The sequence below is a fragment of the Manis javanica genome, chromosome 6 (assembly GCF_040802235.1).
Source record: "Manis javanica isolate MJ-LG chromosome 6, MJ_LKY, whole genome shotgun sequence".
Lineage (NCBI taxonomy): Eukaryota > Metazoa > Chordata > Mammalia > Pholidota > Manidae > Manis > Manis javanica.
In genome coordinates, this window is record NC_133161.1 from 1,255,310 (window position 1) to 1,269,606 (window position 14,297).

Below are 14,297 nucleotides of genomic sequence, written 5' to 3' on the forward strand. Positions count from 1 at the left end.
TAGAGGTACTGGAAACAGATCAATCCTCACCAGGACTGAAGGCCGGCCTCAAACCAGTTCAACCCTATATTAGTTAAAGGTGATCTGTCTCTCTCCCTACTGCCTGCCCTATAATGTTCTCCAAAAAGAGATCATATTCTAGAGCCTGAAGATATCTCTTCAGTTTGGCATATATAATAATGTCCTGTATTCAACAAAAATAACCAGGCAAAAGACAGAAGAACTAAAAATCAAGAGGACAAACAACAGATATAAACCCACAGGACATCCAAATACTGAAGTTTAAAGATGATCTTTAAAAATCTACAATTATATTTATAAAATTAAAAGATAAGAGAATTGGGAAATAAAAGAATCAACGAAAACTCTAGAACTGAAATAACAAATCTGAAATTCAGTAGACGTATTTAACCATTAGACATTGCTTGAGAGATAATCTGAAAATGAGAAGTTAGGCCAGAAGGAAATACCCAAACCACAGCACAGATACTCAAAAGCATAAACATATAGAAAAGAGCACAGGAGCACCTGGGACACAATGCAAAGGCTGAATATATTTGGAATTTGAGTAGAAGGAGAAGGCGACAGGGAGAATGGAGAAGAAGCACTCCTGAGAGGATGGCTGAGAACTGTCCAGAAACAATGAAACATCAACCAATACTCTTCCTATCTGAGCGGTGATTTCCTACTGAGGCGGTTTTACCAGCCAAGAACATCTGGTGCTGTGTGGACATTTCTGGTCATCTGAGCTATCTGGCGGGGGGGGGGGGGGGGGGTAGTGGGCAAAGGCCAGAGATGCCGCTGTGCCCTCCAATGTATAGGACATTCCCCACAACAAAGAATCATCCTGTCAAGATGTCCACAGAGCTAAGGTGGAGGAACACAAAATCTCCGCATTGGCTGTTCCCCTGGCCAGGAATGCTCTTCCTCCAGCTTTTCACAAGGCAGCTTCTTTTCATGAACTCACTCAACTCTAGCCGGCTCAGAGAAGCCCTCCCTGAACACCCCATCTCCAGCAGGCCTTCCCCACTACTAGCACATGGCTCTACTGCCCCAGAGCACTCATCACCATCGCCATGTCTTGGTTAACATCTGTGTCCAACACCAAGCAGGACACTGTCTCACTCATCATCTCTACAGCCAGCAAGCAGAACAGTACCTGGAATATAAGCTCTCAATTAGTATTTGTTAAAGGTATGAGTGAATTGTTAAAAATAAAACAAAAAAACTATCTAGAAAAGTAGGCCATAAGATACTGCAATTGGTGATTAATGAATAAAATAAGCCCATTTTAAGAAACTTTCATCAGAAAGATGAAATGTAAAATAAAGAATAAGATGAATATCATTATTTCCTTTTATTTATCTTCTTCACAAATAGTGAAGATATTTCCCTTAACAGTGAGTTTTCTCCTTTTGCTTGGCAAGAATGAACATTACATACTAAATCTTTCTAAATCTTCTGGAAATCACATTGTACGCAAGTAAATGAACAAACTAAAAGCCTGTTTCCCTTTCTATTCTGGGAAGTCCCATTTAGCCCAATTTTTCTCCACTGGCTCCAGAATAAATGACTTAATATAAAATCCAACAAATTCAGAAATCTTTCTAAAGCTTCATACACACACATATCTTATGTCAGATATAACATACATACACGTAACTGTATGAGTAAAACCAAGACTTAAATGCTATGGAAAAATGCTTATCTACGGAGACAAGTACCAAGTAGCTTTTACCTCTCTCTTTCTTCTTTCTTCCTGAGTACGATGTAAAAGAGAAGCCTTTTCTTCCTAAACACAAAAAGAGAAAAGATTGAAAAGATTATAATTTCAGATTCTAGAATACTCTCATACAAAAACTGTAGTGTTTTGAGCTAAAAAGGATTCTAAAGATCATCGAATCAAATGATCTGACTTGAGATATCTGAGGCATAAGAGGTTAAATGGTTTCCCCGAAGGTCACAGATCTAATTAAATTTAGTATTTCAGCAATTTTCTACGAATAAAATCTGGTTCCATTACACTCACAGAACGTTCAAGTGAAACTAGTGAGATCTGAATAAGATGAGTGCATTGTGCCAGCATTAATATCCTGGTTGTGATATACTAGGTTTTGCAAAAATGTAACTCCTATGGGGAGCTCCTAGGCAATGTGAACACAGGATCTTTATGTATTATTTCTAACAGCTGCATGTGAGTCTACAACGATCTCAATACAAATTTTGATGACAAAATCAATTTGTTACTGTATTTTAAAAAGTAGTTTTTTCCTCATAAGTGAAACTAAACTTTGAACAAAATTACTTGGTATGTGAAAGGAACTGAAAAGTAACGTGGGAAAGTTAAACATTCAAATAAAATAAAAATACTTAAAGGCAACCCTCGTCCCCCAGAACTGTTCCAGCTGATAGCATATGGGAGCATTTTATATTTGTAAATTTAATCCTAAATATAATTAAAGGTCTAAGGTCTAAGACACTACATATGAATCATTAGAAAAATTAATTTTGTAATAAAAACATACATCCTGTCAGGGTAGTGTCAGAAAGCAAGTAACCAAGCCAATGTAAAATTACATGTTGATAGTGAATGAACACACAATGTGCAAAATGACAAGTTTCTGACAAAAAATGTAAAGCCAGAGAACTAAATCCTCCAGATATTTTCCATTAGACAATTTCAGTTCTTGCATTTCAAATAAAAAACCTTTACCTACCACATGTCCAAAGTCAGAAAGAATAATTTGTTTTAAACTTTATTAATTAATTAGGAGGAGGACAGGGAATGGAAAATCTAAAAAAGCTGAGTCATGGAAAGCTGCTCGATACAAGTAAAGGTCTACTCCCACCATTACTTTTATGTGTGAACAAAATGGGTGTGTTTACACCTGTGATCTCTTTTCCCTCTATCACTGTTTGTCCAGATTTAATATTCATTATTTGGTTACAGCTTAAGAACTAAGATTTATTAAAATGGAATATACTATTAAAACTATGAAAAAATGTACTTTAAGTGTGAAACTAAATAAAGCAACATTTTACCTTTAAAATAAAGATACCTTTACAGACTATCCAAAAGAAATGACAAACACTGGCAAGGGTGTAGAGAAATAGGAGCCCTCCTACACTGTTGGTGGGAATGTAAACTGGTGCAGCCACTGTGGAAAAGCAGTATGGAGGTTCCTCAGAAAACTAAATACAGAAATACCATTAGACCCGGTAATTGCACTCCTAGGAATTTACCCAAAGAAAACAAAATCCTTGATCCAAAAAGATAGGCACACTATGTTTATCGTGACACTATTTACAATAGCCAAGATACGGAAGCGACCTAAGTGTCCATCAATAGATGAATGGATAAAGATACGGTACATGTACACAATGGAATATTATTCAGCCATAAAAAGAAAAGAAATCCTGCCATTTGCAACATGGATGGAGCTGGAGGAAATCACGCTCAGTGAGATAAGTCAGGTGGAGAAAGACAAATACATCATTTCAGTTATTTGTAGAATATAAAAACAAAGCAAAACAGAAGGAACAAAACAGCACTAGACACACAGACACTGAGAAGTGACTGGTTACCAAAGGGGAGGGGTGGGAGAGGCTGACAGGGGTGAGGGGGAGGGTGATAAAGGGGCACAAAATTCACAATCATAATGTAAGTTGGTCACAGACACTGTAGTACAGCATGGAGAATATCAGTCAATAATTCTGCAACATCTTTCTACATTGATGGATAGTAACCACACTAGAGGGGGTGAGGATTTAATAATAGGTAACTGTTGAACTACTGCGTTGTGTATTTGAAATCAACATAAGATTGCATATCAATGATACTTCAATAAAAAAAAAGGTACAGGCTGACAAGATAGCCACGAAATTTACTTCTACACAGATAAACTCAGTTGTCACTAATCTGAAAGTCCCATGGACTGGAGTACTTCACCGATCCCTTACCACTATATGGCTATCATCTGCTCCTGTGTCTGACACATGCAGGTATTCAGGTAACATTTACAAAGTGAATGAACGTTTCCTTAAGTAAAACAAAGTAGTCTAAAAGAAGGAGTAACCATACCAGCTGAAAAGCACTTCTGGAGGCCTACAAAACAGTACCTAGGTTGCAGTATTTTAAAAATCACAATAGGTACTAAGTATCAAAAAAGCTTAAGTGGATTCTAATTCAATACCAGTACTTTTAAAAAATTCTACTTTAAATTTGACACTTAGGAGATGGGAGGAGCCACAAACACAAAAGGCCGGATTGGATGTGTTGAACTGAACACTCGCAACCTTCAGTTTCTTGTAAGGAGAAATCCTTGGACACAGGGCACCATGTGATGTGAAGGTCACTTCTCTCAGCTGTGCTCAAAGGTATAAAGCTTCCCACTGACAAGACAGCTCATTTCCAAAATAACAAGGCACGGAGAGCAAGCAAACCCAAAGCACCAGATACAGACACACAAAACAAGACTGCATTTTTAAGGATGCTAAAGCCTTTCAAGGGTACTCACACTTCCTGAACATTTACAGAGAAGAAAGGCCTACAAGGCAAGGTCAACCAATCCCACACATCGGGTCAGTCCCAGGGGAACAGCACCAGCTGCCACAGCACTGGTGTGCCTGCACCTGTCCGCCTGTCCCACAGCTTGGAGGACACAGTGCAACACACGGAAAACTGACTCAGACTGAGGGTCCCACGTGTGAAGTGACATTCTAAATGCCAAGCCCTGGGATCTGGTTGATTCATGTATTCCTCATTACTACCCACAGGGGTAAGTACTATTATTTTTCCTGTTTATAGATGAGAAAAGAGAGGTTCAAAAGCAGTAGAGCCAAGATCTGAATTCAGACAGGTCCAGAACCTAAGCCTTCAGGCAGTGTGCTATTTACTCTGAAAAAGGACATTAGGTATGAGCACATTACATTTGGAGAAATGGAAAAACCTTTGTCTCCATAATATGTAATAATTTGGAAGGGACAGGAAAAGGACGCTGGTGGGGAGGGGAGGCCAGGAAAACACTCGATCACCATGATTGGCATGAGTTCATAAAGCAAGGGGACAGGAGGGGCTGATGAGACACAGGGCACAGAACACCCAGCAGGGCTGACTGAGCCATCAGAAAGACGGGGACACCAAGGTTGCCATAAAACACCAGATCAGCCCAGAAGGAGAACTGTGACGGCGTACGCGTGATCACTGTGTGTGTAAACTGTCGGTATGCAGCACCTGGATTTAAAACCAAACTCCAGGTCAGAGCCAGAGCCTTTTCTCCATCTCAGAGAACATCTCCATTCAAACGAGACACAGGAGATGCATTTATTCATTAGACAAATGTTTACTGAATCATGTATCATGCTAGGCACTAGATAGTTTAAAAGTAAGTAAGGCAGATGTTCCTTAAGAGTTCATAATGTGGTGAGAGGAAAAGAAGTCTATTTACTGAATACCCACTGTGGGGCACACACGATTCTAGATATGGCAACGAAGCCTGTAGAGAACAGACGTGGCCCTTGCCCTTGTGAGTGCACACTTTCACGGAGGTGTGTGTATGCAGGGCGTAAGACAGCTGGGGAAAGAAGAGGCATTCTCAGAGGCTCAGAAGGAAAGGCGAATTCCAAAGAAATTGTAGAAGGATGTGTTCAACAGGATGATAAGACGGGAGAACAACCCAGAGGAGGCAGAAAGCACGTGAAGCAGTGAAGAGGGACCCCTGGGGAGGACAGCGCAGTTGGCTGAGCTGGGGAGACCTGGGTGCGGCCACTCTCCGTGGAGGAGTCGGGCAGGGGGCCAGGATGAGGCTGAGAGCTCAGACTATGGGAACCTGTAACAAGACCTATGGGATGGAAGGGAGATGATAAAGTTAAAATTCACTGAATTTGAGATGTCTATGGGATGGACAAGTAAGGCAGATGGATAATAAAAATGACAGGGAAGGAGGACAGATTGAAAATTCAGAGTCCAAATCACCCATCACCTCAGCTTAAGTTCCTTTCTGGCTTGCCAGCCTCCACCTGCACCACCTCACACAGGGCTGCCAAGCCTTTAATAGAAGCAAAAAACCCTTGCTATCTACTCTAACAATCATGTCCTATAAGATCACTGAACACCAAATAGAAGAACCATCTCTTCTCAATGCTCAACTTTTAAAATTAACCCCGTTTATGTAAAACCTACTACATTGCCCTTATCTTTCTATTGCATGCTGCCCTACCTGAGGCACTACCTGAGACCCACCGATGGCCCCCAGGGGATCACATCCAAGCCTCAGCACACTGCCACTTCTCCTTCTTCCACTGCTTTTCCCGCACCACACACATCCTGATGCCGCCTCACGACAACGTGCCCCCCAACTGGCCTTCCTGTCTCACACGCCCTGCTTCCTGCAGCCTGGTGCGGCCTTTCTCTTGACACCAACGCACGTACCCAGCAAACATCCAGTCATCTCAGGTGAGACTCAGCGTAAATGACCTCCTCCATGAAGCCCTCCCTGGAAGACCACCACCACTCCTCTTCCCTGCGAGCTCGGGGCTCGTTGGTGTGAGACCGCTTTGGCACGTCTGATGTTCACTGAAGGGCACCTGGCACGTGGGGCTTACATTCCAACGGCATAAAATGGCTGTATCTGCACTGATCAAAGTCACAGGGGTAAACATTAGCATCGCCTACAAAGATCCGGCCACCATGTGTGCAGGAGATCACTCTCCAGCCAGGGACCCACAGAGGGCTCGTGGGGGTGTGACTGTCTGGGGAAAGAGCGCATTTTAGCCCCCAGAGCAGAAAATAAGAAATCAACACTTAAACAACATCAGTTAAAAATGCAAGAACTGAATGATCAAAGTTATGAGTAGATACCAAATTAGACTTCAATCTAGGAAAGAGCAGGGAACAATTACGTGTGTCCACCGAAGAGAAAGCTGCCTGTGATGAGCACAGAGAGTGGCTCTGTGGGGCCCATGCTCATACAGGCAGGAGGGACATCATGGCTGCTGGCCTGCAGACCAAGCTCGAACCTCACAAGCTTGATAAAATCAAATATTTAGCAGGGTTTGTATTTAGGTATCTAACAGAGGTTCTAGGATTTCATCACCTATAGATTCAGCAAAGTGCCTAATTAAAGAGATGAACATTCATCTTAGTGCACCTAGAAAGGACAGAGTAAAGGTAATTTTAATTGTATTTATCCGTTTCTCCTTCATTAAATTAGGAGTTCCTTAAGCATAACATCTGAGACTTATTCTTTATAGCCCTGATATCTAGCATTGTACCCACTTTAATGATTGGAAGATTAAATTTAGAAAGAATAAAGATATAATTGGGAAATCTAAAGCTTGAAAGACTTTAAAGTTGAAAAAAAATCATAACAAATGAAGAGACCAGAATGTAAAATCACTTATCTACTGAGGCTGACATTAGAAAGACCCACATCTTACTACCAACATTATTTAGTGCCATCAAAATTAGAGTACTTGCCAAAAAATCCTAAATCCAATAAAACATTTTCAGTGTTGTAAACTCCCTCAGGAAGTCAACAAATAATTTCAAGAACGTTATATTGTAAATGTCACCAAAACTCCTCAACTAATCAGTCATTCTTGTAACTGTCAGCCTGGTTCTTTCTAGGAAGAACGAATCGTTAGGCTGGACAGGCTGGCTCCTTCAAGCTCCAGGCTGATCTTGCGTGATATGCCAAACCCCTAGACAAGTGTTTACACAGATCCCCACAGCAAAATCTGGCCTGAGCCAGAGGAGCAGTCGGCACCATATGCCTGGTTAGTTAGAGCAGAGACCAGTGGGAGAATGACAGCAAAGTGGGGAAAAGCCAACACTATGCAGTGGCAAAGGCACTCCGGACAGCGGAGCAGGGGCCCAGCGAGGACCACTACTCCTGAGGCACCTGCAGAGGCGGAGGAGCCTCCCCCCCATGGATGGCCACGTACACGAGTGTTTCATACACTCTTAGGCCACCTTCACAAGGCTTACTATTCCTATACCATCAGCACCACTATTTTCTTTTCTTTCAACTGACTTTTAACACTTTTCACTTTGCACTTTTGACAAAGAGAAGTTGCAAAGAACACAATGAGTTTCCTCGCCCTTTCTCTTACCCATTCCCCCTCCACAAGTACAGTTGACAAGGACAGGAAATTAACACTGGCACAATATTACCAAACTACAGATTCTTAGAAACACACCAGTCTTTCCACAAATGTCTTTGCCTGTGCTAGAGTCCCATCAGGATCCTACACTGCACTTACTTACTCTGTCTTCTAAATCGTCACCAATCTTTAACAGTTCCTCCATTTATGTCTTTTACACCCAGGACTCTCCCTTGATGTGAGTTTTTCTGATCCTCTCTCATGAACAGAGTAAGGTGACGCAAAAGTGAGAGTATCAAATTTTAACACACAGGGAAAAATATACATCTGGGCCTCCATATTCACACAATCAAATAAGTAAGTAAACAAGAAAGAAGAAAACCTCTTCACAGAATTCAGTTAATAAATGTAGAAGGAAAAAGGAAAACCATCATGGAACACCACGGTAATAAACACTGCAGGCAGGTCTACCCAGGCATGCGCACATCAACGGGCAAATGAGGAAAAGAGCATTTGCCTGATATCCAAGCATCTCCCTCAAGATATTTATCAGCTGCTAAGGGCAAGACAGTAAATGCATGGCAGAGAACACTGCAGACACCAATCAAGGGGCCAGGCAGACCTCACAAGCTGAGGCGAACCACAGTACTTTCGCATAAGTCTTGCCAAAATGACTCTTTAACTTATTTAAATGTATCATTTCAGGAGGAAACCTTCTACCCTACACTAACTGGAAAAACAGTTTCATTGTCAAAAATAGAAGGTGCTCCCCAAAACAAACACAATGAAAACAAGCTGTGAGGACGCCCAGGGCTGGCTGAGTGTCAAACCCCTGCAGCACTGACTGGCGGGCTCTTCCTGGGAGGCTCCGGGGGGCTCCCAGACCTGTCTTCCTGGGCGGCACAGCACACTGCACCCCAAGACAACGAGATCTCACTGCGCTATCTGCTTGGCATTAATCACTGCTTTGAATCACAGCTTTTCCTGCACTGGCCAACTGCAGCTCCAGGCTTTGCCATTAAAGAAACACCCTAGATGAGGAGGCACCTGCTTTCGATTTTAATTCCTGTCAGGCTGTGCACTTACTTTCAGGCTGTGCAGAAGTCTTTCCTGCTTGTTCCCAAAGTGTAGCAAATTTTGGATGGGATGCCTTATAGTTTCACTCTCTTAGCCAGTCCATGAAAAACCCAATTTCAAAAATCTTTATCACATTTGTTTGACTCATGTTCTCTATGCAGCCAGTAAGGTTACCAGACTAAAAGCTGGTCCCCGTGCGTCATTAATGTGCTCTTTACTACAAAGGAAGACACAGGACAACAATCACCCTCACTGCCTTAGTTCATGAGACAACCTTCAACCGTTAGGCTTTAAAAATGACACTTTTTCTTTAACCCCCAACCCACATCAGGTAGAAAGAAGTAAAGGCATGATCCTAATTTGCATTCACAAGTACCTACAGGAGGTTCGCGCTAGTAAGTCCACTTATCCTACCATGCTGAACAAGCAAGCCTACAGCAGCACTTAACGGAGGTCCCACCTACCGGAACCCACCCCAGCCATACATACAGTCCACACTGCGCGCATGGTCCCCCACTGCAACTGTCGGACGCTGACACATTTGCTGGCACCCTGGCTGGCCACAAAGCTCCTACTCTAACCTTGGCTGGAGCATTTCGGAGAAATCACGGATCTGATATCCTAGCTATATCCTTCTATCAGACATTGAAATGAATACGACTAAATATTTTTAATGTTCCCAAGCATACCACCTAAATCAATCACACATCACAACTTTGGGACAAACACGTATCTATATTGAGGCCAAAGCATGAATAGACAGGTCAATGTCAGAGGGTCTTGGGGAAACTCAAATAGAAACAGATTCTGCATGTGATAAAGGCAGCATTTCAAATCTATAGAGAAAATCATGTCATTAAATAAATAATGTTGGAACCATTAAGTGGCCTAAATAGATGGCATTGTATCTCCAGTCTTCACCTCAAGAAATTCCTGGTGGACCTAAGATATATATACATATACAGCACTACAAAAATACAGGGGAAAAATAAGGGAATTAAAAAAAGACCTTCAGTACGGAAGGCTTTCTCTAAGAAATATATTACATCTATGTCACTTTGTCATTATTTAAGACCTTAAGTTTTCTTTTTAATTTTATTTTGGTATCATTAATCTACAGTTACATGAAGGACATTATGTTTACTAGGCTCCCCCCTTCACCAAGTCCCCCCCACATCCCCGTTCACAGTCACTGTCCATCAACATAGTAAGATGCTGTAAAATCACTACCTGTCTTCTCTGTGTTGCACAGCCCTCCCTGTGCCCCCCCCCACACTATACATGCTAATCATAATGCCCCCCTTTCTTTTTTTCCTGCCCTTCTCCCTCCCTTCCCAGTCCCTTTCCCTTTGGTAACTATTATTCCACTCTTGGGAAGACCTTAAGTTTTTTAAGAGTGATAAATTTGACTCCAAAAATTAAAACTTTCAGCACAGAAAAATATCCAAATCAAGGTTTAAAAAGTGACAAATGGGAATAATATCTGTAACACTACAAAGCCAGTTTTTAGTAAAAACTCAGTAATTTCAAAAGCTCAAATAGAAATTTAGCAAATGCAGTAAACAGTGTATATGGAAATCAAAAATGTCTTTTAAACATAAAGAGATACTCATCTTTACACATTTTAGGAAAAATGCAATAAAAACACAAATGAAAAAGGCTACTTAACCTATCTAGCTAGCAAACTAAAACTCAGACAACACACTGTGAGACAAAGATAGAGGTCAGCAGCTGTTTTCACAATGGTGTAACCTCCTTGGGAGGCAGCTTAGAAATTATCTATTACAACTCAAAAGGCACAAAGTCTTTGACCTAGCACTTCCAGGAATCTGGCTTATATACATAGGTGCAAATATATGAATTTGCAGTTCAATGTTTAAAACAGCAAAAAAACTGAAAATCTAAATTGCCATTATAATACATGACAGCTAAGTCAGTTTCGGAACATCCATTACATGGAGTATGAGTCTCTTCAAGGAATGTAGATACACTTGTGCAGATCGGGAGCCGTCTCTCGGAGGTATACCAGAGGCGGAGAACAGCAGCCTGCTCACCGTGCTCTCCCGTGTAAGCAGGAGAGCTGTCCCCACACCTCAATAACTCTATAGGCAGAAAGTAGTTCTGTGATGACAGGCAGGACTTGGGGCAGTGAGAGGTGGTGGTGAAGGTATGGAGACTTCTGTTATTTTATTCGAATCTTTATTTTCTACTGATTTATTATCCATGTACATGTAATAGATTTCACTTTTTTAGAGTAACAAATTAATGAAGCTGTATGAGAATAGATTTTTTTCAAACATCTCAAAATAACCAAGAATAAGGTCATAATAAAGTTGCTGAAAGGAAAAGAACAATAAGATATCAGCAAAAAGCACATTCAGATTTTAATTCTTAACATTTTAACAATGGTTTGGTTGGTTTCAATTTATTATACTTACACTTGAAAACATCTCTTACCTTTTAAATTCTACAGGCCTAAAAAGTTAGGGTTCCTAGTAGCAGTATGTATCAGTGTCATAAAACACACCAATTCAATGTTTTTGGAATGACTAGGCCTTTTGTTCCTAGAGCATGCTTGTCACTTTCAATGCTAATCTGTCACCTCCACAGCTGTGATACTAAACCTATTCATCAGTATGTAAACAACAGTAAATTACAGCAAACTTCTCTATTTGATCATTGAGCTTTAGGCACATTATCTTATCTCCTCTGAAAATTAAACATGGCCAAACTTCCCAGATACTATTAACAAAGATATTTTTAAATGGGGGAAAAAATGCTTTCTTCATGCAAATAAATTTAGTGGTAACAAAATCAAGTTTGTAAGAAAGTTAAATCATATACAGTTTAAATTAGATCTCACTACCATCAGAATAAAAAATTTTATGCTCAAAAATGTATATGTTAAAGTAAATTTATATAATTTCCATAAAACCAAATTCTCAAATTGACTGCTTACCACTTATAAAAATAACTTTAGCACATTTAATATCCTGATTAATTTTTTAAATCAAGGTTTCCTTTGTTTATTTTACATTAGCCATTTATTCCATGTATCAATATAAATAGAACAGTTTCACATCTGTTTCAAGTTAGTGTTTTCTTTGCTCTTATGCACTAACATGATACTAAGCATTTTACACAATTCAAAGAATTATTACCCTTTGAGTTAATTAAAACATTAGAAGTTAGCCCAAGTACTATTTGTGAATAACACACAACCTACGATTTGTGAGTTTTTCCTTTTGGTAGACTTCTAAGAAAGAAGAACATCTATGAAAATGTAAGAGCAACAAACTTAATGTACACGTAAAAAAGACTTAAAGGTGCCTCAAAATACAGTAATGTTACTAAAAATCATATTTTTACAACAGAATGTACAATTCAATTCCCAGTTCAAAAAATGTATAGAAAAAAGACTACAAAACAATTTATCCACCTATTAACAGTGTTTTATTTCAAAGAGGTGGGTGGGGTCCCAGATAGATAATTTTTCCTTGTATATTTCAGTATATTTTAAATTTCCTCTAATACCTTACTTTATATTAAAAAATAATTCACTTTAAAATAAAGTAAAATGTAATAGTTTCAATCCCATACAAGAAATTCCAACTTTCTTTTCTTACACGGGAATTGTGTGGTAAACATAGCAGTATTTTAACAGCAAAACCCTGAAAGCACCCTACACATACATATGTATCTCCATAAAATGAAAATGGTTATATGATACACACCATGTAGTGTAGCATTACATATCCATGAAAAATAATCACACAGCTCTAAAGGTGCTGTATGGACTCATCACTGAGATCTACTACTTAGGACATTGGTATGTCCTCTCATTTTCATTAAAAAAAGGAGGGGATATTTTTACCTTTACACTAGTTCTAAGCAGACATTGAATAAACTGGTAATAATGGGGAAATGGGGAGTCTGAGGAAGACTTCATCATAGGCCCTTTAGAAGTAGCTCACTTTTTATGTTTTTTCCAGTTAAAAAAAAAGTTAACTTTTTTTTTAAAGCCACTGACCACAGGTTGGAAATGGAAACATCAAAGCAAGGAAAATTAATGATAATCTAGTGTTTTGACTCTCATTTATCAAGAGTCATGACTGTTACATTACAAAATGTGAAAAAGACAGAGGAGCCAAGATGGCGGCGTGAGTAGGGCAGCGGAAATCTCCTCCCCAAACCATATGTATTTTTGAAAATACAACAAATACAACTATTCCTAAAAAGAGAGACCAGTGGATACAGTACAACAGCCAGGCTACATCTACATCTGCGAGAACACAGCATCTCACAAAGGGGGTAAGATACAAGCCACGGCCGGGCGGGACCTGAGTGCTCCCCCGACCCCAGCTCACCAGTGGGAGGAGAGGTGTCAGAGTGGGGAGGGAGCGGAAGCACAGGACTGCCGAATAACCAACCCTAGTGACCTGCACCAGGTGCACAGAGACACATCGCATGGTGTGCTGGATATAAGAGAAACTGAAAAGCAAAATCTGAGAGCGGGTCCCCACAACCGGCTCCCCTGGGACAAAAGAGAAGTGAATGCTTTTTGAGTCTTAAAGGGACAGGGACCTCACAGCTGCAAGGAATCGTCCCGGCACGCAGCCAAGCAGCTGGGAATCCCAGGGAACTCCAGGCGCCCTAACCCCCTGGGCAACAGCACAGCTCTGAAGCCCCTCGTGGCGATAAGCAGCCTGCCAGTCGTTCCCACAGCCAGCGTGGCCCCCAACACAGCGGCCCAGTAGCTTGAGAGTGGGCGTGCAAGCTGGTGGCGGCAGAACGGCCCAGGAGAGACTGCGCATGCCTGCGACAGCAGAGCAACCCCAAACCGGCCGTGCCCCCGGGAATCTCCTCCCGGTATGCAGCCGCCTGGGCCAGACCGAAAGGCCACTGCCAGTGCGCAGCTGCCCGGCGCAGGCAGAGGGGTGCTGCTCTCGCAGGAGAGCACACCCAGAGTGCCTGCCACTCCCCGCAGGGCTCTGGGCTACCCTGACGGCGACCCTGCCCACGACGGCTTGGGGGATTAATCTGGAGGCTGCTCCAGGAGTGCGGGTAACTGACACAGGCAACGGAGGAGGGCAAGGTGACCAGCAAACAGGAAAGGA

General features: G+C 41.2%; 1 protein-coding gene across 9 annotated transcripts in view; it reads right to left on the minus strand.

Annotated features, from left to right (window-relative positions):
• Positions 1–14,297, minus strand: part of UBE3C (ubiquitin protein ligase E3C) — a 130,266-nt gene that overhangs the window by 102,969 nt on the left and 13,000 nt on the right. For 8 of the 9 annotated variants that reach the window (XM_073238122.1, XM_073238125.1, XM_073238123.1 and 5 more), the window contains exons 2-3: positions 1,739–1,792; positions 1,070–1,159 (exon numbers count right to left, since the gene is read on the minus strand). In XM_073238122.1, the coding sequence (XP_073094223.1) occupies positions 1,070–1,159; positions 1,739–1,792 (144 nt within the window). The remainder of the gene's footprint in view (positions 1–1,069; positions 1,160–1,738; positions 1,793–14,297) is intronic. The other variant, XM_036999196.2, reaches the window with a different exon arrangement.